The 26,587-nt window shown below is 41.8% G+C and overlaps 1 protein-coding gene across 7 annotated transcripts in view; it reads left to right on the top strand.

Annotated features, from left to right (window-relative positions):
- LRP1 (LDL receptor related protein 1) overlaps positions 1 to 26,587 on the top strand; it is a 405,127-nt gene that overhangs the window by 28,562 nt on the left and 349,978 nt on the right. For 4 of the 7 annotated variants that reach the window (XM_044443327.1, XM_044443323.1, XM_044443321.1 and 1 more), the window contains exon 2: positions 12,382 to 12,507. The exons of 2 other annotated variants lie outside the window; for them this stretch is intronic. In XM_044443327.1, coding sequence (XP_044299262.1) covers positions 12,382 to 12,507 — 126 coding nt within the window. The remainder of the gene's footprint in view (positions 1 to 12,381; positions 12,508 to 26,587) is intronic. One more of the 7 variants, XM_044443322.1, reaches the window with a different exon arrangement.

Raw genomic sequence — 26,587 nt, 5'->3', positions numbered from 1 at the left:
GACAGATGCAAGTTGTGTGGTGTGGCATTTTCAAACCTCTCAGAAACATGGATTCCATTTCATTCCCAGCTTTTTGGAAGGTGCTGAACCAAGTGCCAGCCAAACTACTGATAATGGAAAATGGACATGTATTTGTGATCATGCTTGATGCTCATGTTTGATGTGCATTCATTGGCTAGTTTAAAATCTCCTGAGTGACTGGACTGGGAAGGCCAACAGTGCAGCCAGAAGAGGAGGTGTAATTACCTTTCAGCTGTGCGGGAGGAGATTTTTTTCCCTAGCCTATCCACATGTTGAACAGCTCCCCTGCACCCGTGCTCCCCAGTGTGAACAAGGGTATGCTTCATACTCTTCACTTCTGTTCTGACTGGCTGCATGGAAACAAGGGATTGGCTTCTCATGGCAGAAGAGAGACTGTCCTCTGGTATAATATTGCAGGATGGGAATTTAGCAACATATACCTGATAGCAGCAATCCAACACTCCACTGTCTTGTGGTATCTTTAGATTCAGGATATAATACTGAGTTCATGTAAATGAATGCAGATTAGCTGATTCTTTTGAAATAAGCCAAGTGAACAGCCTCTATAATAAACCTTCAGAAGCTTCTTTATTGAAGAGTGCCAGTCGCATTGTGATTTCATGGTCTTCCAAATTTGTGCTTTTCCCCTCTGGTATAACACGATGACTGTTGTACAGCACCTCAGTATTACAGTGGGATCCTGCCATTCCTCTCTGTAGCATATTTCTCCTCATTAGAGTCTGGAGGAGAATGGTTCTTTTGGAGCCCTGAAAATGCACTCCCCCATTTGTTTTGAATGAAAAGAGTATTTATTTTATTAGAGTTTTAGTTTTGCTGTCTGATCTCAAAGGCTCCAGACAGATAGGAGTGTTAAAACCATAGTTATTTGTTATTCACAGAAAGCATAAGCCTACTTAACTCTCTCTCCCCCAGAATGTGTATGAGCTGTGTAGGATGCTGGACATGCTGTTTGTTCTGTAGATAATAGGGCATAGATGTGCGTGTGCTCCTAAAAAGAAAGGGATGTTCATTTGCCCAGAGTTCTCTACCTCTGCCTTTCTGACTTGCCTTCTAAAATGGCTATCTGAACTCTTGACAATACATGATGGAGGAAAACCTGTGAAGAAGGAAATTAAGATTCCTCTAGAGCAGGGTTTGCCAGCTGGCAGTTAATGGAGCAGATCTTGGTGTTCCTTTCAAATATTTATTGCAAGGAACAGAAAGATTTTGCACTTTAATGTTCCTTCCTGTTTTGAATCCTGCATGCAACGTGTATGTAAAATGTGCAACTATTTATTCATATAATTTATAAAGTCCCTTATCTGTCTTTTAAAATTTTTACTGAATTACTGGCGCAATCATCTCCTGCTGGGATGAGTTCCTGAATTCCACAGGGTCAAAAGTTATTTTCTCTTGGAGCAGTTTCTCCTATGGATGTGGAAGTTTTAAACGCTGCTTCAAGTAGCAGATAATTCTCCTTTTCCCATCTGACATATACTTTAATTAGGACTCAGTATGTTTATTATAAAAGTCTGATATTTTCAGTTTTATTGATTTTATGTTAGCAACTTGGGAGGTCAAGAAACAGCTGATAAATATTTTTGTCAGCAAATAAAATGAAGCCATCTAGCAGTACTTTGGGTGAGTCAGAATTTACAGAGGGAATAAATAAAAGATGGGGAATAAAAGTTAAGTATGAAGCAACAACTAGTGAACCATTCCTTAACTTTGGGAGTCAGAGTTAGTTCATTCTTAAATATTGTGAACCTGTTTTGATTGCATTTAGAGGAGGGAAGGAATTCCACAAAAATCCATGTCTCTTGAAAATGTTCTTTGCATCTTCTGAAGCTTTCTTTTAATCCACTGTGGGTGCCTCTAGATGAGAGTTTTATAGTGCAGTCTCCCTCCATCATTCCCAACATTTTATAGAACTTTATCTGTAACCCTCTTGAGTTCTTTCACTGCTGCTTCTCTCATTTTTTTCTTACCAAAAATCCATTAAGGAGAGAAAAGTGGAATAGCTGAAAAGTGTTTTTGAACTGGCAGTACTAGAATCCTTTAAACTAGAAGCACCCTCATACCTCCAGCCTGAGGTTGTCTAACAGGGCGCTTCTGCATGAGGACTGATAATCTAATAGCTATGGCTTGTTCACTCACATTGCCCATTTATAGTCTTCCTGTATGTTTCCAGTATTTGCTTCTGTCCTCTTTCCTTACCAGAGAAAGTTTAACTTTTTTAGAGTGGTGGAAAAGTAAAACAACTTGCACATGTATTGATGTCCATAGCTCTATTTTTTCATCTTTTTTTAAAACAGACTTTTTTTATGTGAGCAATAGCCTATTAAAGTTCATTTGCATAAGCAATGTAACTTTTGTGGTAGGCTCCATTTTTAGCAGACATTTATTTATACATAATTTAAGTAGTGCTAAAGCATTAAAATGTGATAATGAAGTGTCTGTCAGTTATAAGCGTCTTACAGCACTTTAATGCAATAATGAAATACAAATAATTTTAGAACAATAAAAGTAGCTTTCTGATCACTGCTGTTTTAGCAAAGGTGGATAGTGGTAATGATTGGAAAGTGTTTTGTTTTGTTATTTATTTTTATAAGAGGGTAAAGCAAGAAAGATTAATTTTAAAAATGATTAAAAGTGGAGTCTACTCCAAAGGATATAATTAATTGAGTTGAGTTATGATGAGTTCAGTTGTCCAGTAAGCTTCTACTTACATTAAAGCATGTAAAGAGGGAAGAACTGTGCCAAAGGCTCCATTTAGATGGATTATAATGGTGGGTGGGTAGACACACACAATGCTCAATATCCCATTAGTATGGAAAGTTCATTGCAATCCTACTTTTAACCTCTGATGAATGAGGTTTTGCAATAGGAAATTTTTACCTGTACGCATCATAGCTAAGAGTAGGACAGTGAGGTCAAATATCAGAATCATGTTTCTCTTTTGTTATGTTTTTTGTTGGATGACAGCTGTGTTCAGAGTCTTGCAACTAAACTTTTTTTTTTCTTTTGATTGTATCTCCCAATCCAGCTTTCACCAGAGCTGTATCTGTGCAAGGCAAACTGTTTTGCACATCTTTTAGTCTGTGTATATTGCATTAGTAGAAGCATGCCCCACTCCCAAACCCATGTTGCTTATATTGTTTGACCCAATTGTTAGGAAAAGAGTTCATTTCCCCACAATTCAGTAGAATATAAATACTGTACACAGCTGTTTGCAGACAAAGGTTCTTGTTTTCGCTCTTGTGATTTGCCTTTTTCAGCTATTTATATCAAATACACCTTAGCAGAGCATTCAACACAAGAGCAAATACTTTCTGCATTACAGCTCTGTTAAAACATCTTGTTTTTGCTCTGTCCCACTTCTTGAAAAAAATAAGGGAAAAACAGCAAACAGATGATGCTGCTTTCCAGAGAGACACAACTGCTATTCCCCATGTCCCTTTTGCTACCCTTTTTGAATATTGGGACTACTGCTGCCACCCTCCAGCCCTCTGGAACTTCACCCATTCTCCACAAGGCCTCAAAAATGGAGGCCAGTGGGCATGAGAGAACCCCTGCCAACTCTCTAAGTACTCTCAGGTGTAACCCGTCAGGACCTGGCACCTTTGTAATGTCCAGTGCCCTGAGGAGCCCCTTGACTTCTAGGGGGGTGATTCTAATCTGTGCCCCTAAGTCCCCAGCCTCATCTCATCTCCTATGCGGATATCCCCCATCCTGCTTTGGGGAGAACAGAGAGGCAAAATAGTCATTTAGCATCTGTGCCTGTTCCCTCGTATCAGTCAGTTGTATCCTTTTGTAACGTGAAATGAGTAACTTGAAGTTACCTACCTAAATTCCTTAAAACTCATGCAGAACTAGGCATTTCAGTGCACACTCAGGCCTCCAGATACAGTGTCTGAAGTCTCTGTGTAGGACTTGTGAAAGACCCTTGTTTAGATGTGAAGCAGTGACGTGGTCCACAAGACCCATTCAGGTAATTTGCAAAAAGGTTGATGAACAGTCAGCTTTTACTCTTGACTCAGCAGTAGGTTTCTTTTTTCTGAAGAGTGACTGAGGCTGTTTTGATCATGGCTAGATCATTGAACAAGTAAACAGGGCCCTGGCTCTGGCACAACCTACTGTTTCCTCCTCCCACAAATGTACCTTTCTTTGTGAGTCCCTCTCAGCCACCTGGACTAGGGCAAACATTTTGATTTTAAGAACAACCAAAACAAGTGTATTGCAGAGTCCACGAAGGCCTGCAACAATGTTCAAGTCATTTGTGGGCAAGTTTTGAGAACTGCTGCTGGTAGACAGTACTTCTCTCTCCTCACAGTTTCCTCTTAAATTAAAGCAATATAGATGAAGTTTGTATAGAATGGCTACAAGGAATAAGGGATCATCTCCCTTATCAAGCTGCCTCACCAGTGAGGTCTTCCAGTCAGATGCTGCTAGTAGCTTCACAGGGAAAACTAGGGGCTAATCTGGAAGAGCCATCTTTGCAGTGGCTTTCTTCCTATGGAAACGCCTGCCTCTGGAAGTCAAGCAGGTCATAGTTGTGTTGTTTTTAGTGCCCGCTGAAAACATACTTATATTTAGATGCCATCCTTGACTGGCCAGGTACATTTTTATAGGTGGTATTCTTTCTTTCCCTTTTTAAAAGTGTATTTTTAATCTTTTATTGTTCACTGTTCCAGGATTTATTTACATGTGAAGGAGTATAAATACTGAGCTAGATGACTAATGGGCTGGTTCAGTATAAGGTAGCTTTCTTTGTTCCTACGTTTACTAACTGCAGTTTGGTTCAAGAGACATGTGCAGCCAAAGGGGAAACTAATTGAGTTTAAAGTTGACTTTTCAAGACAAATCAATTAGTGCAGCTAAATGATGTCACTTTGTCAAAATTAAACACAAGCGACAAGTCCTGTGCCCAATTACTGTTCTCACTATCAGATGAGATTTGCTGGAATGCCCGTGTGCATGTTCTGGTTAAGTAGCTGTGCACTCAAAGACAACGTCCTTGGGATGAAGGTTTGTGGGGTGGATGCCATTTTCACTAGGTGTAGGGAATGCTTAAGGATTGGGCATGTTGACTGCTAATTTTCCTAGCAAGCCATAATGGAGGGAGCCCATTAAAGCTGTAATCCTATGTACACCTACCTGGATGTAAGTTCCATTGAACTCACTTGGGTTTACTTTGGAGTAGTCATGCTGATAGTGCCAAGGGTATGATAGGCAACTCTTTCATATTCCCACTGCTTACTACTCTGTCTAGTTGTAATGTTGCTGAGTTGAAACCATTTCTTAGCCTGCCAAGTGGATGTTCTTGTCTTTATTAAGAACTGGCTTCAGTGTACTGATGTACCTGGAGTAAGATGCTTGAGTGGATGAGAAGGAGAGCCAGTGTCATTTAGTGATTGGAGTTCAGATTTAGCTTACTGGGTGGCCCTGGGAGACTTAACATTTCACAGCCTAGTCTACCTGACCAGGTGGTTGTGAGGATGAAATGGGAGTAGGGAAGTTCTACCCATGCAGTCCAGAATCCCTGGGAAGTAAACGGTCAGACATGCAACCCATGTGAGACTGGGGGCTGACTGGTGCTCTGCTTCCTGCCAGCCAAGCAGATGAGTGCTATTAGCAAGCTACTTTTTGCAGATGCACTCTGAATAAAAGACATCTGGCAAATACATCAAGTGGTTAAGTCAACTTCACTTAAAATAAATTATATTAGCTTGGGGAAGTTGCAGTTTCCTTTTTCCCTCTTGAGTTAAAGCAATATAGAAAAAGTTTGTGAAGAACACCTTGGGCAGCTGCAGCCCTGGATTTTGACTGCTGCACCATTTTGCTGCTCTGTGCTAAGCTTTGGCTGCTTTGTTTTATTATTGCCATGCTAGGAAAACTTGCTTTAACGTGTCCAAGATATTTTTGAAGCTCATCAATCTAGCCCATTTACTTAATTCCATGCAGGGCTTTGTTTCCCCAAGTGCTGTTTGAGACATCTGAGATTGGTGGGGTGAATAACGAGATTGGATAATGAATTCAAACAGCAGCTTATTGTGTCTGGTGGAGCAGCCAAACAAGTGTGTCTTTTTGCCTCCTTTCATTTGGTGGCAAGTGGGGTTGTGCCAAGAACGATTGTAATGTTCTACCTGTTGACAATTTCCTTTTGTGATTAGTAGTGCCTAATGAAGCTGTGCTGATTATAAGGATGAATACATCAAAGCTGGTCCATTTGGGTTGCTTCTTGTCTTGGGTTGCTTCTTTTAAAGCCTCAAAAGAGGCTTTAAAAAGAGCTCAGCTTCCAGAGAATTCTGTTGCTTGGTAATTTGATGGGCTGTTCCACCCAAATACCCATGGACACAGGATATCGTCTTTTTATGTTATTTGGCAGAAGGGAAAGAGATACAAAGGAAGGGTGTGCCTGAATTATGCACTTCAGTACAAATGTAAGCTTGACTGGTGGCATAAGAAGCCCCAGAAAGTGTGGTGGGCTGCAGGCTCCTTGAAAAAGGCATTAGCGAAGGCTGTTTAGTGGCCATCTTGGGCCCCTGCCTATGATTGCTTATAGCTAGAGGCCATTTCTATTCATTCATCTGTGGAGAAGACTTTAACTCAGTAAAGGTACTTAGTATTAAGGCTGGGATGGCTTCTCTCCCCCACCCCACATAGTTTCTGGGCTGACCTTGGCCCTAAAGCCTTCCTTATGCCTCCTCTCACCTCCAGTCAGGCTTTAAGATTTTGCATTAAATTACTTGAAGCAGCAGGAATGCTTAAAGCCCTTCACATTTATTTCCTAAGGTTCTTGTGGCCTTTCTGGCAGTCTGTTAGGTCTTGTTGGTCAAGTGCTCTTGTAATAGTTGAAGAAACAACTCCCTCCCGCCCCCCACACAAATCCATGCTATATAGCAAATAGCTTTTTCCACTAGGAAGAATCCCAACTGCCTCATCTATTTCTATCTTCTTCCTATCTGCTGATCCCATTAAGAGCTCTGAATTGGGGCTATGGATATGCGGGGGGGGGCACTAGTGGGAGAGGGAAAGGAGACTAGGAAACCTTTGTATGGAGTGATAAATATACTTGTAGGTTCAACAGGAAACTAAAAGAACCCACTCTGCTGCAGAAATAGCCGTTTGTGATTACGTTTTGTGCTGAAACAGTCTATAAAAATGTGTGTGTGTAACTTTGGACTTTTGGAAAAAAACATATGTGCAACTTTGGACTTCTGGAAAAAATGTGTGTGTGACTTTGCACTCTAGCAAATATACAAAGGGTGACCGATTTTTGGGTTCTTGTCCATTTGGAACACCCAGTCCCACCCAGTTTTATTTTTCTTTTCCTTTTGAGCAGAACTCCTGTCTTGGAAATCATATCCAGTGGCTCCCCTGTATCATGCAAGCTCATTTTCTCTCATTTTGCTTTACTTTTTTATTGTTTGGAAAAGGAAGCATTCTGGTTTAAATTGCTTCCTGAGATGATGGCTATTCCAAAGCTCTGTGCTTGCACTTCAGGATGTGAACTGTGTGAATATCTTCCTCTTTGGAGTTTGGAGGCAGGCATCTCCATCCAACCCAGCTCCTAATCTTTCTTGGCCAGTGGAGTAAAATAAGAAATAAATTAGTATTCTGACCAATTAGTTCATTGGCAACCTATATTTTCTTATGACCTTGGTTTGAGTATTTAGAGGTGTATGTTTGTGAGTGTTAATTAAATAGTTTCATTTACTTGTGTTTTTATATCTAAAAGAAAGCCCCAATTTGCTCATTTCCTTCTGCAGGACAAATAGCAACTCTGTGTATATATGATTTAAGTAGAAGGGTTTAAAATACAGATGTACCCATTTGTGTGTACTTAGTCTTTGATGGTGGACTAATTAGTTTGGGAAGCATTTACTATCTGTTAGATAGCTGTAGATCTTGGTGTTTCTTGAACATAGGCACACAAGGGCCTGCCTTATACCAAGTCAGACCCTTGGGCCACCTAGCTTTGAATGATTTGGATGGGACATTGCCAGCATACCTGGAGATATGCAGAGATTAAGTTTCCTCCCTGACTCCATAGTCTATTGTATCATTCACAGACAATCCTGCTACTGTCTAGGTATGCCACAACCTGTCCATCTTGTGCCACTTGTGGCATCTGTGGGACAACAGTGGCCGTCCACCAGCTCTACCATTTTATGTGTCCATCTCAGCTCTGGTCTGTCCTCTGTATAGGTATGTGTGGCTATAGGAAGTCATGTATTCGGGTATAGTTTCTCCATAGCACATCTTATTTATTTATTCAGTATATAACCCACCCTTTTTCCTTTCAAGGAACTCAAGGCAGCTTGCATAATACATCAGTGATACAGCACATCTGTATGGTTTCTGGAACCCATTTGTTTCAAGAAATGAAGTTGCTCTCCCTGCCCCTCCAGAACTTTAGTTTCCTTTTAATGGAAGCTGTTTCATAGGATCATATGGATCTAGTATATATGTCATAGCCTTAAAATTGCAGTGGAAAATAAATACTAGCTAAAAGCCAAATCGGCTCTATACTAAACTCAGAACTGAGCCTAGGTTTCTCTAGCAGGGCATTCTATTTTAGACAAGCAGGTAATTGGTCTCCCAACAGAACAGTGCTAGTGTGTATGCCAAGACGGATAGGGTAATGTCTGACTTCTGTGTTTCAGACTAGACATAACTGTACTAGATCTCTCTTTAATCATTTTTACCAGTTATAAACGGATGGGACATTTCGTGGTGCCAAATATTTTTTTTTAATGGCTGCTAAATGAAGTTTTGGAACAAAATACAAAATCCTTGTTTATGGAAAAGCAGTTTGCTCTGCTTGTGTGTGTTTTTAACTTGGTACCTCAGGCCTTACTCCTGTTTGCTTTTGAATGTACGGAACCCCTATCACAAGATAAGTTTACTGGTCCATGTTATATGGTTTTCTTTTTCATGCAAGATCTAAGGTTTATGTTTATGACAACTGGAGAGAGCCATGAGAAACTGCAGACATTTGAATAGGATGATCTTGTGCTAAAAAGGCCAGGAACATTGGCTCAGCTACAAAGAAGCAAGCCTTCAATAAAAGGAGTGAACTTGCAGGACATACAGTCTGTCCCTTGTTGTGATCATGCCCATTTTGGTTTGCAATACAGGAAGGGAGATTTGGGGCAGTAGCTTGGAACTCCAGGGTTCTGCAAAAGATCACTGGGGATTCTGAGATGAGACTATCTATAAAATAAGTACTGTGTTTTCACATTCATGTGTTTTGTGTGCTTATAATATAAATCTAATATATAAATCTAACATATACTATAATCAATTATATAATATATGCGCTAATATCAACACACATGAGTTACTTGATCATTTCAGTAATCTTGATGGCATACTAATACTTGAATGGTCAAATTAATCGGAACCAAATGTGTTGACACTGAAACAAACACTGCATTTTAGTCTTTTTCATCTTGTCTGTGTGTGACAACTTGTGGGCAGAGCCATTGGAGGCAGGCATGAATGGGGGAATAGCATTTAGCAGTTGATTGAACTGTCACAGATCTTTGTGGTGGTCATAGAAATGGTCTCATTTTAATTGAAGATGAAATCTGCGTGTGTTTATCTAAAATTTGGCCCAGAATTAAGTATTAGGGCAGCAAAAAGCAAGCACAGGTTTCACTTGATTGATTGAATGATTTATATCCTGCCTTTTTCCTACAAAGGGCTCAAGACAACTTACATCTTTCTCCTCCTCCATCTTATCCCCACAACAACCAACCTGTGAGGTAGGTTGGGCTGAGAGTCTGTGACTGGCCCAAAGTCACCCAGTTGGCTCCATGGCTGAGCGGGGACTAGAACCCAGATCGTCTGAGTCCCAGTCCCATGCTCTTAACCACTACTCCACACTGGCTTTCCACATTTAATTTAATTAAGTACATTTAATTCTTTATTCTAGTTTCAAAAATAACACAGTCTTAACCAATGTTTTGGTTATATTGCTTTGATTTATCTTTTGGTTTTCAGTAACCATGCTATTCAACAGTGTCAATGAATTTTCATGTTATAAATTGCACTAATTAAGGTCAGTTTACAACCTTCATTTATATTAAATCCAGGACCTACCTTTACGCATTTATTCAGTGATTTCTTGAGGCATGAACATTATTTCAAGTGTTTCTCCTAGAATAAAAGGTTGGGAGAAGCCATTCTAGACAGAGTGCTCCTAGTCCTCCCAATAGAAAAATTCTGGTCTGGTTCACAGAATCACAGCAGGGGATATAAGCCATTATGGCCTTGTTGAGCATGCAGGGTAATTAACATAATTACCCTTGCCAGAAAAACTTGCAAGGCTGTGGTTTATTTCTTTATTATATCTATATCCTGCCTTTTTTTTCCATCCAAGGAACTCAAGACAACTTGCATAATTCTCCTCCTCCGGTCAGTCTTATCCTGGCAACAAGAGCCCTGTGTGGTAGGTTGGGCTGAGAGGCTGACTGGCCCAAAGTCACCCAGGGCTGAGTGGGGACTAGAACCCAGATCGCCTGAGTCTCATTTCCATGCTCTTAATCACTGGCTCTTAGGTTCTGGATGGCTTGTTGTGGCTGGTCTCTTACTTAATAGTACTAGTGCTTTGTTAGGGATGGGTGCTGTATAATTCTTTTATTTGTTTTAAATGTGTTTTTAATACATTTTATGCTATATTTTAAGATTTTACTTTTGATATATATTTTACTGTTGGCTGTTTTGTGTACCTTTTTGGCAGAAAGGTAGGAAACAGACTGAGAGGAGGAAGGCAGTTTCACACATCTTACATATGCAGTACTTTGCTACTTAAATCTTAGGTGCATCAACATTTAAAGAGCTGTGTCTACCACCATCACTTCTAGTTTTGTGTTGTGAGAGTACTGATGGATGTGTTTGGCAGAGTCATCCTCAGTGATGTTGGTAAATGGTTTTTTCTGCTTGGTCCTGATGAGTCCTTGTCTGTGGTATTGGGTCTTGTGCATTGAAGGAAGAGATGGGGCATGGAATCGGGAAACAGTGATTGTAGGATGGTGATAAAAATTGAAATAGAGCAATGACACAAGGATTGGGGCATGCTCAGACCTGAAGAGGGGGGAGAGAAGTTTTTAAAAGTTGACTTAATACTTAACTTCAATCTTCCTTCCTGTATATTATGGAAAGCCTTTCTGACTATGAAATTACACGTGGGAGCATGTTCCCAAGGTTGGTTTTAAAGATGGGAGGGTTTAAACTGGAAAATACCTTCTAGATAGGAGTAAGGTATTACTAATCCAACTTAAGTGTGGCAGGACCAACCAAGATCATAGGCTGCAAACTTTACCCTAGTGAGCCATTAAAAACAACAACACGGTTTTGACCCTTTCTGATGTAAAGTCATGGAGACAAAATAAAGATAATGACACCCAAGCTCTCATCCTAGATTGAGGTACATGGGAAGCTGCTTCATACTGAGTGAGGCTATTAGTTTATCTAGCTAAGTAGTGATGACATTGAGTGCCAATGACTCTCCAGGACTTCAGGCTGAAGTTTTCCCAGCCCCATGTGGAGATGTCAGGGATTGAAGCTTGGATGTTCTGCAGGCAAAGCAGGTTCAAAGCAGCCAATACAAAGTTCAGATAGGCCCAAAGTTCTACACCTTTCTGCCCAAAGTTTTCTGCGTGCGATGCTGAGGCAGTGGCCTTGTGGATTGCATTGTTGGCAAGCAGGGCTCCTTATCTTTGAGGAGGGGAGATAAGGCAAGCTGAAGTTCCTATCCATGTAGGATTTTCAGATGTACAGGAAGGCAGGGCTGCTGCGTCTTTGGTAACTGTTCAGCCGGAGGGAATTGGGATATGTACAGCTTCTCATGCAGCGATAAGGAGAGCTCATGAGTTCAAGAGCCCTCGCCTCCCTTGCATATGGTGATGGTTTGTGCAAAGACATTTCAGGTAGCAGATGTATGGCATGAACACATGTCTCACAAATAAACCTTGTGTCCAATTACTCCTTTTGCTTTTGATGCCAGAGAGCAGGACACAATCCTTTCACCCAGATGAAGCTCGCAAGTTGTGGAAGTCTTGCTGCTTCCTCTCACCATTAAAATAAAAACTGAAACAGACAGAAACAGACTAGGGCGACACAACTCTGCAAGCCAGAGGTATTCTGGGAAGGAAGAAGACTTACCTTGGCAAATGTTCATACCTCTCTCTCTTTTTTAAACCTCAATATTCTACACTTCCAGCATGCCTGACAAGTTTCACCTTCGTGGAAATAAAGTCCAACTGACAGGACTTTAAGAGGGAGGGGGAAAAGGTTTTAAAGGGAATCAGGGGGAGCACGACAAGAAAAGTGACCCTGTTATTTCTTCAGTAGAAGACACCATCAAAGTCAAACCTCCCAATTCCCCGCGTGCGGAGTGGGTGCTGCAGCCTAGACCTACACCGCCCAAAGGGAGAGACCCGAACGCTTGGAACCGGCTCAAGGACCAGTCTTTTGGTAGGAAAAAAACATTTTGCACGGATGACCAGTCACGTTCAGCAGAGCGGAATGACTGCCCCATTGTGTTCTCCTTCTGTCTCTCATCTCTTTCTCTCACTTCCACAGAAGATTATCCATAAGCCTGACATTCTGAATATAATCCTGACACTGTATATGTTCCTTATTTGTGTGGGAGGGATTACAGTTGTGGGGTTGGGTTATTGTTGACTTTGACAAATGCCACTTATTGATAAATAAGCAGAGGAAGGGTTTGATGCTCAAACATCAGCTTTGGGGTTTCTTCTCCTGATGGTCTATTCAGTTGCCTAGCATAAGATGCTTCCATCTTTCCTTTTTTTAAATTTGTGAGCTCCTTTATTTTAGGGGTTACCCCCCACAGAGATCTTGGAGTTAACTTCTCTGAAGTTTTGGGATTAAAAAAAAAAAAAAAAAGGATCTGAATTAGGATGGGGGATGAATTGAATTGCAAAATCTGCCCAGCAGGTGTAACTTCTAGATAAACAGCTTGCATCTGGTTTCAGTATCTTGTAATGAGGATAGTTTAATTACAATGAGTGTGCCTTAAACCTATGAACCAGCACTGTTCTTGGAGATGAAGTTACAGTGACAGGTCTTGGAGACACTTTTATTTTTTTTTTTTTTTGAGAGAGAGAGAGAGGAAAAAAAAGCCCCCTTCTCTGGATGCAAGATGCCTCTGTGTGAGAGCTTTATTAATCCAAGATGCCTACTGCTTCCTTGCTTTCTCACTTTGCTGTTGCCAAAAGCTGGTGGTGTTGGAGCGCAGTGGCTGAGCTTTTGAAAAGGCTGTGTCTGGGTTTATTTAGTTTCTAAATGGGAGAGTTGTTCTGAGTCCTAGAGCTTTTTCAGCTTTTCTCTCCACTCGGGATGGCACAGCAGAAGAGTTAGCAGGGCCAACATTTGCTACATTTCCAGCATGTTTTGTTTTATTTTTTTAAATGGCATTTCTTTAACGGAAAATTGTATGGAATTGTTTTGGCTTCAAGCATGTTGGTGACTGTTCTTTTCAAAATAAATCATTCTTCTAGTTTCATTTATGCGTTTATCTGATTTTGGTTGTAGTTTTCCTCTAGCATGTTAAGTTATCCTCTATATGCACAATATCAAGCAGTCTCTCAGCTTGCATCCAAATGTGTTGTTTTTCTAATTTTGTGTAATCTACAAGAGCCTGCTTTGGTGTTCATACTGTGATGAGGAATTGAATCCCCCCCAGTGATTAAAAATGTTCCACTCAAACTCGTACCTTACTTCAGAACACTTCATAATGCTTTGTTACTTAAGTAACAAGAGGTCCTGTTGGCTTCAGTTTAATTTGACTGCTAGAGAGAATTCACACATTGCTGCCAGTGTGACCGAGGCTGCTGAGGCAGAGCTGTTAATGGGATTGTGTAGCCCCACAACTCAGTTTCCTTCTGATCTCAACTGTAGCTGCTAATTCTCTGCCTTTATAGGGCTTTGGTGTAATTCTCCATGATGTGCCATGGAACCAAGAGCAGGTTTTCATCTGGCTTTGAAAGGCATAGAGGTGCTGTCATGAGCAATTTCAAGAACAGCTGAGATAGTTTTGTGGCTATATAGCCTACATGGGCTCTTGTGCCTGGTGTCAGACACATGCACCTTACTCATAAACTTCAGGGCTCAGAGGCACTCTTACTTATGTATTCAATGAGGCCTGACCCCTCTATAAACTAGGGAAATATGTCCCAATTACCAAGGGAGGCAAGGATGGGGCAGCTGAAACTTCTTGGAGCCAGAGTAGAGTGGAGCAAGAACAGGCCTGTAGGACAGTGGGCGGAGCAAAGGGAGCGGAAATGGAATGTTTAATCAGCACCATACAAACTAGAAACCTGAGCTGTTTGTTTGGTAATTAGTTTGTTAGACTTTATTTTCTGCCAAATTGGCCCCAGGGTCCTCTAGACAGATTACAATCAGTTAAAACATCTTCTAAGGATAACGATACATATTTGGGTGCGTGTTGCATGTAACCTTGCTGTATGTGCATGTGTGTAGCCCCAGTTATTCCTGGACTAAAGCCACCTCCTTTGGAAGAACCATCTCAACTGGTTTGTTACTGGTCAGGCATACCAGGCAAACTCACTGCCTTACACATTTGGGTAACACTGGCGGACTAGAATACTGGCAAATTAGTTTTGATCTTTTATGGTCCAGTGATCACATGTGACTAGTAACTATTGAGTTTGGATGTGGGAGACTTGTGGCCAGCTCTAGCTTTCCTGTGCAAGCTCCTGTTTCTCTTGGCTTTAGTTACCAATCTGTTGGAGAGAAATAACAATGACTTGCAGTATGTCTAAGGAGAGATGAGGCCAGGAAGAAGTGTGTGTATTGGAAAGCAGTTCAGTTTTGCAGCAGCGTATATGCTATAGTTGGGATATCTACTACTTTATATTACCTGCTTGTGTTCATGTGAGGAGGAAAATAATTCTGTGTGTGAGAATAGAAATTTGGGTTGAGAGTGTTCTTTGGAAGTCAAAGCAAATACTAAGAGTGAAAATGAGTATTTCCACCCTCCCTTAAGAAGCAAATATAAGTTTGTGCATGTGTATGTGTTTGTTTGCTCCTTGCTTTCTCCCAAAGTATCAGGTACAAAGAGTTCCTATATCTCTTAGCCTTTTAGAACTGGGTGTCCTTGCTTCAAATCAGAGCACAGCCTGCTGCATTTGATACAAACTAGGAACTGCAGCCTCCCTTAGCTCTGGCTTTGGATGAAGTGCTTAGACCAAGTGACAATTGGAGCAGGTGGCATGCAAGCAGGTATCTAGCTAGCATTGCTGTGGGTGGATTTAGCATCTTCATAGTGAGTTGCTTTGTGAAACCAAACCTCCATTTGAAAGTGTACATTATAATCCGGCTCAGTAAGTTTAAGGCCTAAGTGAAAGAGAAAAACCCATAACTAATCAAGTTCTGCTCTGTTGTTTTGCATTTTGCAGTCCCATCACTCTGTTCTTCCTTTGCCGGAGTGGATCTAGATGAAGGGACCCACTTCATTTTATTAGGCAGATTGTATAGCTGATGGGACAAGATCAGGGTCTGATGCAGCAACAAACTCTGGCATTGTGTGGCTGTCCTGGGGACACATACTTTCTCCTTCCTCTCTATTGCAAGATTTTGCCATTTGGGTGGCAGCCTTGGCTTTTATACACTGTTGGTCTGTTTTCTGAGCTTTCTTGGCTCCCTGGTCTTACATCGTGCACCAGCTCTTGCATCTGCAATGTCTAACTGCTTCAGCTGCTGCATAAGAATGACCCTGTCACTGGCAGCTCCTGAATAAAGGAAGATTGAGCAGGAAGACGTTCCAAGGGCTGAAAGGGCTGTGGCGTACAACTTAAAATGTGGGGAGCCATGAAATAGGATCTATGGTGTTCTTAGAGCTCTCAAATTGAGTTTTCTCTGTTTTAAAAGTTGTAGACGTTCAAACATAGTGGTTAGATTTATAGTTAGACCAGGAGGTATACTGAACAAATATCGCTGTTGGGACACAACAGTAAAGTAACGCTGTTGTGCTAGGTCCCTTTATTCAAGACTTAACCCTGTGTAGGCCAGCTTCCCAGGCCAGTGATGCCTCTAGCTCCCTCAACCAGTTTTATGCTTGCTTTGGTAGGATTTATTATAATTGTCTTAAATGTTTGTATTGCAGCAGTGCTGAAAGACCTTGGCCGGTATGTGTAGAGAGTCATACAAACATCTTATAAACTACAACCTCATTTCAAGAGGCGTAATAACTTTTGCAGAAGATTACTGGCGTTATGTGGTGAAGGAGGCAATTGCTTCTCTGGTTCTCCTTCCTCCCCCTTGAGAGTAGAGCAAAGAGAGAGATGCAGATTGGAATATGGATCCTTCTGTACATCTCATAACGTCATTTAATTTCATGCTTACAGTTATCTTTTTGGCTCCCTTGGTTGCTTCATAGATGGTTGGCCAGCAGCCAGGCAGTTACATTCTGGGCTTATATAACTAATCTCACGCAACCTAATCTCACTGGCATTTTTCTTTCTCTTTCTTTGGTTGTATATATTTGCTTCAGAAGGACTACATCAGATATACTATGAGGCTGCCTGATGCAGAGAATAATGGTTACAACTTGTGGTACAAGTATTGCTAGCTAGCTGTAATAAGCAAGACTGGTTGTGTGCAGACTTCCTTGTAGGAATAATTAACCTCAGGGAGCCATGCCTAAGGAAGACTCCTTAGTTCCCTTCTTTGGAGCAAACTGGATTTTTAAAATAAAATCAGGTGTCAGGAGAGCAATAAGGAGCAAAGTCAGGTTATCATGATAATACTTACAGACTTTTAACAAGGCTTAAACTGCACAACTTTTGGCCCTCCAGATGTTTGTCCTACAGCTCCTATCATTCTACACCATTCGCTTATACTAGCTAGGGCTGATGCAAATTGTAGCTTAAATATCTGGAGGACTACAGAGAAGTACTAGTAAAATGAAGAAAAGCATTTTAAGGACCAAGAACTTGATGGTAATTAAGCGTAATTTCTAATTAAGGCAAAGAAGATGACTAGGCAGTTAAAGGCAGGGTGTGTTCTACAGTATTTCTATTCTTGGAATCAAGATTTGTTATTTTTGGAGAATTGTCATTTTGAAATAGTCCATTATCTGAAATGCAGTTTTGTAATCTTGCTGTAACAAAGCAAACAATTTTGTGTTTTTGCTATTTAGGATGTCAACCAGCATGGTTGCATTGAACCTGTAGCAGACTAGCGGTTCAAAGCCTGGGCTGTAGCTCAGAGCATCTGCTTGGCATAAGAAGGGCACAAAGTTTAATTCCTGTCATCTCCACACAAGATTAAAACAGACTCCTGTTCGAAATCCTGGACGGCCACAGCCACCGTATGTTCCACCACCAACTGGTACAGATGCTGTAGACCAGCTATCCCCAACCTGGTACCCTCCAGTTATTTTAGTCTATAGCTTCCAGAATTCCTGACAATTGTCCAAGTTGGCTGTAGCTGATAGGAGTTAAAGTCCAAAACGCTGGAAGACACCAGCAGAAGGTTGTTGTGGACCAAGCAGCATCTCTTGGTAGGGCGCTAAAGACTCAAACCTTGGTTCTTGTAATACTTTCATTTTATTCATGCTCTGCCCTGGTTTTTCTCTTCTGTTTGAATGGAAGGGTAGTGTCACTTCCCTACTCCAGGACATTTATAGTCATTACAGTGGTGCAGCAAAACTTCATTAAATTCATAATTCTAATTGAAGTGTCAGGTTTTGGAAGCAAAGAAATTGCGTCTGAATGCTTCCCCTAGCTTTTCATTCATGAAACTGGTTTGGTTCCATTTCCTTATTTTTGGGGCTTAACTGAATTTCAAGATAGCCTGTAAAATAAAGTTTCCATCACACTTTGCCTTCCCTCTCCCACTTGCTTATGAAATTTCCTGTGGATTTCTGGAGCTGCTATTTTGGATTTGTTTCGGTGTGAGGAACTTTCTTTTTTCTTTCTTATGAAATTTCATTGCAAAAGCTTAGGTTTACCGAGATTAAAATGGCACAAGAAGAAGGAAGAGTTGATGTGAATCATTCAATTCAGGAAATGGAATGTAAAATATAGTAAAACCTGATAACATTTTACAGGAAAACCACTGAATGATCTAGGCTTCAACACAAACTTGAATGCTAATAGCACTGTAGTCAAGCTGCTTGTCTTGAAGCCATAAGACCCAGACTAATTAAAAAGTAACAACTGGTGGATCAGAATTCAGAAGACTTAAACTGGTGGATCAAGATCAGCACATAGCTGTTCCATGAGTTTCTGCCAGAGGGTTAAAGTATATATTGCTTTTATCAACTTAGCTGGCAAAGTCAATTCTCTAGAGCAAGTCTCTGTCTGTTTTGGATCCCCAGTGATAAAGCAGGAATACTGTCAGTTGTATTTAGCTTAGATGAATATTAATGAGATGGAAAATTAAATGATTTACACACACAGAGAGAGACATTATCCAACAATTCCTAATGATTGTCGAAGAAAGCTGTAAAAGTTCTTGTTTCACAGGAGAATTGTCTCTTTAGTAAAATCCTTTAGCTAAAGACAGTAACATGCAGTTTTCTTTGGCAAAGGAAAACCTTGGTGGAGATTCATAGGTTTGAATGCTTCTGCATGAAGTGTGTTTGAGGGAGAGCAAAGAGAAAGATCAGGCATGTGTGCATACATATAGAGGACAATCATCCTCTCTTGGGGACAAAGGGAGTAAAGCGCAGTGTTCTTTTTCTGGGATAAGTTACAAAGTGCTTCCGTTCTACATTCCTCTCTGATATGTAACCTTTTAAAAGAAGAAAGGAGCAGTGTTCATTATAGAAACAAAAAAGCAAATTCAAATAATATGACAGACTTGTGGTTCTTTCTGACTTGTGATCAACTAAGCACCTGTAACTGGCATGTAACTTCTTTGCAATTAGCACCATCTTTTGAAGCATCTAGGATAGGCTCTTCTGGGGGATGGATGTTAGGCTAGATCAGGGTAAATAATGGGCTGTGTGTGACTCCTGGGCACCTCTGGGCGCCCTTTTTGGTGCCCACCAAGGAGCCCAACTCCTCTTACTTTAGGCAAGAAAAAAAAAAGAGGTCAACACATTTTCTTATTGGCTGGCTGCATCAGGGTGGCAGTTGTAGGACTTTTTTCTGCCTAAACATTGCGTAACATTGCACCCTTAATTTCTCGCTCGTGGTACATATGCAGTCGCGGCATGAGCCATACTAGCTCGTTTTACAAGACTGCCAAATCAATTTTTCTGCCAGATGCTGCACAGAACAGTTGCTTGTATTTTAAATAAGAGTTTGTAGCAAACCTGTATTTAACTTCTGTGTGGATGTTGCACTGGTAGTTGCAGCCTCTCCCTTTATACCTCCTAGCAACGGAATTTCTGTTGGTTTTTTGGAAAGGGTAGGTAGGTAAGAAGAGAGTTTCCTATGGGTATCAGATGCAGAGGGGCTTTTGTGTCACTTACGTATGCCTCCAAGGTGCTGCTTCTCTCAAAACTTGGCCATGAATGTAATTCGGTGACATTGCACCATTCCTGCCTCTTACCGTAACAACAGGGTTGTTTTGAGGGTTAAATGGAGAGGAGGACTGCCTGTTCCTTTCAAGAGGAAAAATGCAGGATATCAATGGAGTCATTAAATAAACAAGCAAACAAATACTTCTCACCTTGGCTTCCTTAAAATTAACAGAAAATTATGGTGTGGTGCTCCTCTATAAAAGTGTTGGAGAGCTCACATGTGCCATATTGGAAAAGGTAGGCAGTAGGCTTTTCTCAGCACTTTCTGGCAGCTACAAAGCAAGAGGGCAGCCGTGGCGGCGGCGGCGGTGCTGCTGGTGATGGGAGCAGCAGTTGCTTTGTAGGCAGTTGATCCCTTGTTTCACGTGAGTAGATTGTGAGAGTGTATCACCTGTCCTGTTGGGTGGCTGTCTCCCTGTGGAGTTTATGCATGGGAAGTGGCTACAGGACACACACATACACACACAGTTTCACTTCGGTGGTTGTTCTCTGGAAACTGTCTTCCCCCTCCCCTCTTTGTGGTTTCCTGGACCACTGATCTGTGCTTTATGCATTATGCATTCAGTCTGTGGGTCAGAGTCAAGTCTTCGGGACAGGAGGAAGAGGAGAAGATATCTGTTTCTTACTCTTTTAAAAACAATTTGCACAGAAGCCAGCAACAAAACTCTCACCTGGCAGAAACATAGCTACAACCTTCAAGATTTGATCTGCTGCCCCAAAACCTCAACAACAGTGTGGGGACAGAATGGTGGGGTAAGATAGAAATATTAGGTGGCTGACAGAAAATTGTCGTATTACCAGAGCTGCTAGTAGTTGTCAAATAGTTAAATAAAACAAATGGGATACTGCTTGGAACTGCTGTCAAAAGCAATGGTAGCTGTCCACCCAAAGCCATTTCTTTGTTTTAATCAAGTATTGGTAACATGTACCATTTTTAGGGAAGGGTTATACTTTGTGGAGTACAGTTTATGGAAAACAGATTGAAAAAAGCTGACGTCTGTTAAGAGATGTATCTCTCTACACACTTGTCATTTTCAGGGGCTTTACAAGCCCATCCTAACTCACCCCCCCCTTTGAATAATGAGTGGAATTTTTGAGGAGGGGACTCTCTGGTGGGCGTTAATGGCTTGTCTCTAGCCATTGGCCCTTTAATCAGCTCTTGCTGTGGGATTGCTCCAGGGCCCCTCTCTCCACCCTGCAATTAATCAAGTTTGCTCCCAAGGGCTAGCATCAGCTATCTGACTGCATCCCCAAGCCCTGCCCAGTGACTCAGCCGCTGTGAGATGAATTGCCTATTAATCCACAACATTGAAATTGCTTTATTGCATGAAGTAGGCACGTCCCTGGAGGAAGTTTAATCTGTGTCTGGACTGCGAGCCATAAATAATGGGAGGCTGGTGCAGTAAAGTATGTCCTGTGGGTTTGCTTTTAATGGCCAATACTAAAAATGTTGCTTCCTATTTCTGCTGTAAAGAGCCCACAGACCCCCTCTGATAAAGTCTGAGGCGACGAAGCATGGCTGTCTTTTCCGGTGACCCAGGAATAGCTTCTGGGTTGCTGTTCTTGCTTTCTAGACTAGCATTTTGCTATGAGATTGTTAGAACTGGATACTGGGAGTAATGACACTGCAGCTTCATCATGGTCCGTTTGAGATGGTGCCATTCTGAGGGCTCGGGCATGGGCACATGCAGCTCCATTTCGTAGCAAGTCAAGCTCCTTGTCCATCAAGGCCAGATCGGTCTACTCTGAGTGGCGGTGGCTGTCCAGGGTCTCCGGTTGTGGTCTTTCTCCTCTCCTCCCATCTGACATGCTCTCTTTATTTGCATAGAGATGCCAGGGATTGAAGCTTGATGTTGTGCATCACACGCTCAGTTATGGAGCAATAGTCCTTTTTCTTGCAGACAATAGGGTTGCACTATATGAATACACTTAGGATGGGTATATATACAGAAAAGCAATGAAAGGAGGTTATGTGTCAGGAAAACAAGAAAGATAGAGACAGAAATCTTCAGGTACCTGGAAACAGAATTTATTTTGCCGAATGTGTTTCAGAAGCAATTTGTTTTCTTTGTCAGGATCCAAGTGTCTCTTTTCAGGTATATTGAGAAAAGTGTCCTTCCAGGAAGATATTAAGCAAAATAAAGTACTTTTTACAAAAAGCTATATACACATAGCAGAATGAAACATGTATGCATGTACAATAAATAGATTTCTGAAATGCATTGCATGAAAGGAATATTATTTCCAGGGGCTATGTGCATAAACCAGAACGAGGTGCCTTGGTCACAAGGGTGCCTTTTTCCTCAGGTTGTCAGTTCTGTGTCTGGCAGCTGCTGGAGCCTGAATCTTGAAGTGCCTGCACTCCCTCGGGGTACGTGGCTGTCTGAGGGGGGCAGTCTTTCTGTCTGGGCCCCCTGATGTGCCTTGAGGTCCTTTGCAACTCCTCCATGATGTTAGGCTTAAGGGACTCCAGGACATGCTCCAGCAGAGGGACATGATGAAAATGGATGACACTGCTACAGACTGTAAGTGCGGGATAGCCGTGCCCTTTTGTCTATGATGAGCTCCCTGCAGATAGAAGAATGGCACAGGAGGCAGGGCGCAAAGTTGGAAGTTTTCTCCCTGCTATACGCTGTTGCGGCTTTTAAAAAAGTCTGCAATCTAACATGGTCCTGAATACCGTACCATCAGATTTTTGCTGCCTTTTAAAGCGAGCTCACATTCTCCTTTCTCAAAGGCTCATGTCCAACTTTAAACAAAATTTTAAAGGATTCAAATGGGTCCAGAAATGTGCATGTTGGGTCCCCAGTGATGACTTTATCCTGATTTGACAAGTGCAGCACTGGAAAAGGGCAAGGTTCCATCTCTCCGATCTCACCAAATTTTGCCTCACCAGCAAGAACTTGTTTGTCATTGTTGTCGCATTCTGGCAACTTCAAATTAGGGCTGGCTGCCCTACATTCGGAGGAAAAGGTAAGTAGGGAAAATGGATTCAGTCCACTTGCATTCCTCCCTCCCTCCCTCCCTCTCATTCCTGCCCTCCATACAGCCCAGTTTTCTCACCAGTATGCTATTCTTCTCTAACAACCCATTTCTACTTAATACAATCCCAGCAAATCCCCTTTCAATCAGATGCTTGGCTCCCACATAAAAGAGAACTCTGTCTACTTTAATACAAACTTAAGCACTGACTACAATGCACCCATATCTCCTTTAATCCCCAACAATTTGGTTAGTTGGTAGGTTAAAGAGATAATGACTTACCCAAGGCTAGCAATGGACCAAGCAGGAATCCAAAACCATAAATTTCCCCCATGACTTCAAAGACAGCACACAAAAGTTGGCTGTGTTTCGACAGTTGTTTAAGACTTTGTAAATCATGCTGTCTTGTTTTGTTTTGACAAACCAGTATTAATTTAGAGTTCTTTATGCTGAGGCTGGCATGTGATGAGAATTGGTAGGTGCAATGGAAGAGTATGTGGTCATCAATAGCAACTAGACAGCCACCTGAGAGGGATGGTCTAATTTGGTGTCCTGTATGACCGGGGTTGGACCCGATGGCCTCTGGGCCCTTCCAACTCTATCATTCTATAGCTTTATAAACTGTGGTTTGCATACCTTGACTATTGTCTAAATGTGGTCAGCATAGCTATAGTTCCATAAGCAACTAGCCCATTGTTATGGAAATTGTATGCATTTGGCTATTGTTTGGATTAACAGGCCCGCTATTTTATTCTGCTGTAAAATAAGTGGCAAGTGATAGGGTTCAGAAGAGTGGGGGTTAGGAGAACTTCATTCCAATTTTAGATAATCTCAAGCAGCTCTTGAGTGGGGAAAGTTTCAGTGACCTTTTGATGTCTTCAGAGAAGTGCTCTTCAGCATTTTCACTTCATCTGGTATTTCAGAACTGGGCCTTGGAACTGAAAAATCTGTTCTGGTGCTAAGACCAGTTGAATCTCAGCTCAAACAAAACCTTGATGGTAACTCAATTTGAGCTCTTCAGTTTGGGTGGAAAAGAAATCTATGTCAGCTTTGAAGATAAGTCTGTAAATAGCTGAATCTCCTTCACTTTGTCATTCCATTGACTGTTAAGAGACAAGCAAAGTGTGTGTGTGTGTATGAGGGGGGGATAACAGAAAGATGGGCTCAATGGATAAGATGATACCTGGTTGGTACCCAAACAAATCTATTCTTTAAGAAAACAGCCACCACTCCACTGTACAGAGAGAGAGAGAGAGAGAGAGAGAGAGAGAGAGAGAGAGAGAGAGAGATAGATCCTGGTGTGTTTTCAAAAGACTATCTGCTTGGAACTGTGTGTGTGTGTGTGTCACCCACTGGAATAAAAGGGACAGAAATAGAATCTAGGATTTCTCTCCTGATTGGTTGCTGAGCAAAAATTTGAACACCATGGTACTGTTTTCCTTGCTTAGCCTTGCTCTGATTTGCTCTTCTAGGAAATTTTCCTTTTCTTCAACAGTTCTCTATACTTCTGTAGCATGGAAGGAATACAGAATGCAGTTGTAGGCAGCTTGACTCAGAAGTTAAGTCATATTTGGACTGCTAACATGTAATGCAGGGAACTGTGGGTTATTTTATCCTTGATTTGCCATAGCATGTCTGGGCACATTCTGCATTCTTTTTCAATATTCAACCCTGATTTGGGCAAATTGGAGGTTGCTTCGGGATGCCTGCTCACAGATACTATGGGTTAATCATGGGTTAGCAGTTTAGTGAGCCCATTATTAAGCTATAGTGTTTGTGTTTGGCCCTCATGTAGCTACCCAGTTGACACAATGTCAGATTGAATATTCAGAATTGCCCCACAGCATGCCTGGCATGCCTCCATGATTTGCTGCCTTTATGTGCAATCTCTCTCAGTGATTTACAGGGCTTCCCTAAGATTGTCTCAAATTGCACCATGCTCCTCTCTTAAACCTCCTGGTACACCTCACGGTCCTGTTGGTCCAACCACTAAATTCCTCTCTCATCTCAGAATTGGAAAGTATTCAAGGAATCTCTGATTCCCATGCACACCACTAAGACCTGCTGATTGCATTATCCATTGGCTGGTCAAAACTATAATAGATCATCTGATATGCCTCATATCAAGAAAGAATCACTAGGAATGTACTGCTTGTTGGTAGCATTTTAGAATGAGGCTAAAACGAGATCTCTGGCAGCTTAATATTATATATGTGGTTCGTATATTTGGAAGGGTCTCCAGAGCAAAAATGGAGTTGGGTATGTTGTATGGGGCTTCTTATTTCATTAATTCAGCTAGTCAGTAATCAAGTCCAGCTGAAACCAAGCTACAGAAAAGATCTGTTAAAAATGAAGGGAAAAAACCCCTTTAGCTTTTCTTCTTGTGTTTATTTAATTTGCAAATGAGCCATAAAATAGATGGTTGCTTGTGGAATGTCTTCTGACTAGGGAGAGTGGCTGTCTTTACAGCCCTAGCCTCTTGCTCAGCGTTTTCAAGGCAGCAGTAGTTTCATATCCTTCCCCTACATCCTGGGTAAGGCCCAACAGAAGTGGAAGAAGGGTTGGCCACTGCTGGGCTGGAATTCTCCCGCTCCCCCTGCCACTGTCCCGCAGCTCTTGGAATTTTTCTTGAAGCATTCATTCTTGTTTAAAAAAATGTAAATCTGATGTGTTTCATACAGCACCAAGGCAGGAGGTGAAAGCGGGCACATTCCTCTCAGAGTAGGTCCAGACTTCCTGGCGTGCTTGAGCCTCTGAATTGCCTCCTGTTGGAAGTCGGATGGCCTCAGATTCCTCTTTGGCAGCATAATGAAAAAGGACTTAAACTTCCCTGCTTGCTATCTCACCCTTGTGAAGACTGAAGCTCTCGAAGAAAAGGCACTGTCCCTATGCACCCGTTCTGTTGCTCACCACAAGAAAGAAGGGGCCCAATCACATGTATGTTTAGACAGAAACAAGATCAGCAACTCCTAGCATGCCAAGCTGCAAGCTGTTTTCCTGTCTAAACATGCATAGGATTGAACCTTCCTGAAGTGCAAACTGCAACAGCCTATTCTGGTGTGGTGCACTTTGCTTGTTGTTTTAGATGCTCTTTGCATGTTCGAGCAATGGTGAGAGAGCTGTTTTTCCATGAGCTCAAGTTCAGGGACTACAGAGGCCTGGAGGCATGTCGGCGGGTGCCAAGGGAGTGGCTAGTTCTTCATGTAACTGTTGCTGAGCCAGGATTGGGGGGTTGGAGGAACCCACACATTTTGCTTGGCTTTTAGTGGCATCTGTGCCATGGAAATGATGCATAGGAAATTGGCTCTGGTATGCTGGTAGAAGATGTAAGTGGCACCCTAACCTGGAAGATTTCACTAATGGGCAGGTTATGTAGGACGAATCCTAGTACAGATTGGGATGGGGAGTTTGCTGATTAGGAATCCATGGGCAGCTTCAGCTTCCCTGTTGTCTTTTACCTGCTGTCTTCTTGTGTTCTGTTATGAAATCACATAGGAGGGCATGCTATGGCCTATAGTCCTAATCTGGCATGTACAGGTTGACCATCCAGGATGCAAAGGCTTGGGTGTCTCTGTGAACCTGATCTGCTCCTCCCACCAAGTACCACACTGACCTTTAAGGTACAGGGTGCTTTGGGAGGAGGTAGAGAGAGGAATCTTGTTCCTAATCTCCAATCTGTGATTATGGATAACAAGGGAATTGGGGTAGTGGCAGTGGTACACTTGTCCAGGGCTTGCAGGAGTTCCTGAAAGTGCCAGGAGAGTGGGCAATTGGCCGCTGACCAAGTGGTTTTGGCTGCAGCAAGCGCCTAGATGGCTTTTATGCATATGTCAGTCTCCCTTGAATTTGTGAAGAGGGCATCTTCTGCCTTTTAGCTGTGTAGTATAATCTTGATTTGTGTTTTGCTTGTTGTAAAAGAGTGTTGAAGAATAATTTAGTCCCCAGAAGAAGTAGAAGGGAAAGAAATCTAAGAATAGGTTTGAAAGGGTGGGCTGAGTGACATGGATTGGGAGCCATTGCTCTTCAACAGCAGCGTTGACAAGATGTCAATTT

The sequence above is a fragment of the Varanus komodoensis genome, unplaced genomic scaffold (genome assembly GCF_004798865.1).
Source record: "Varanus komodoensis strain SLA01 unplaced genomic scaffold, ASM479886v1 scaffold41, whole genome shotgun sequence".
Classification (NCBI taxonomy): Eukaryota; Metazoa; Chordata; class Lepidosauria; order Squamata; family Varanidae; genus Varanus; species Varanus komodoensis.
The sequence above is the reverse complement of the archived record's forward strand: the minus strand, read 5'-3'. Positions and strand labels throughout refer to the sequence as shown.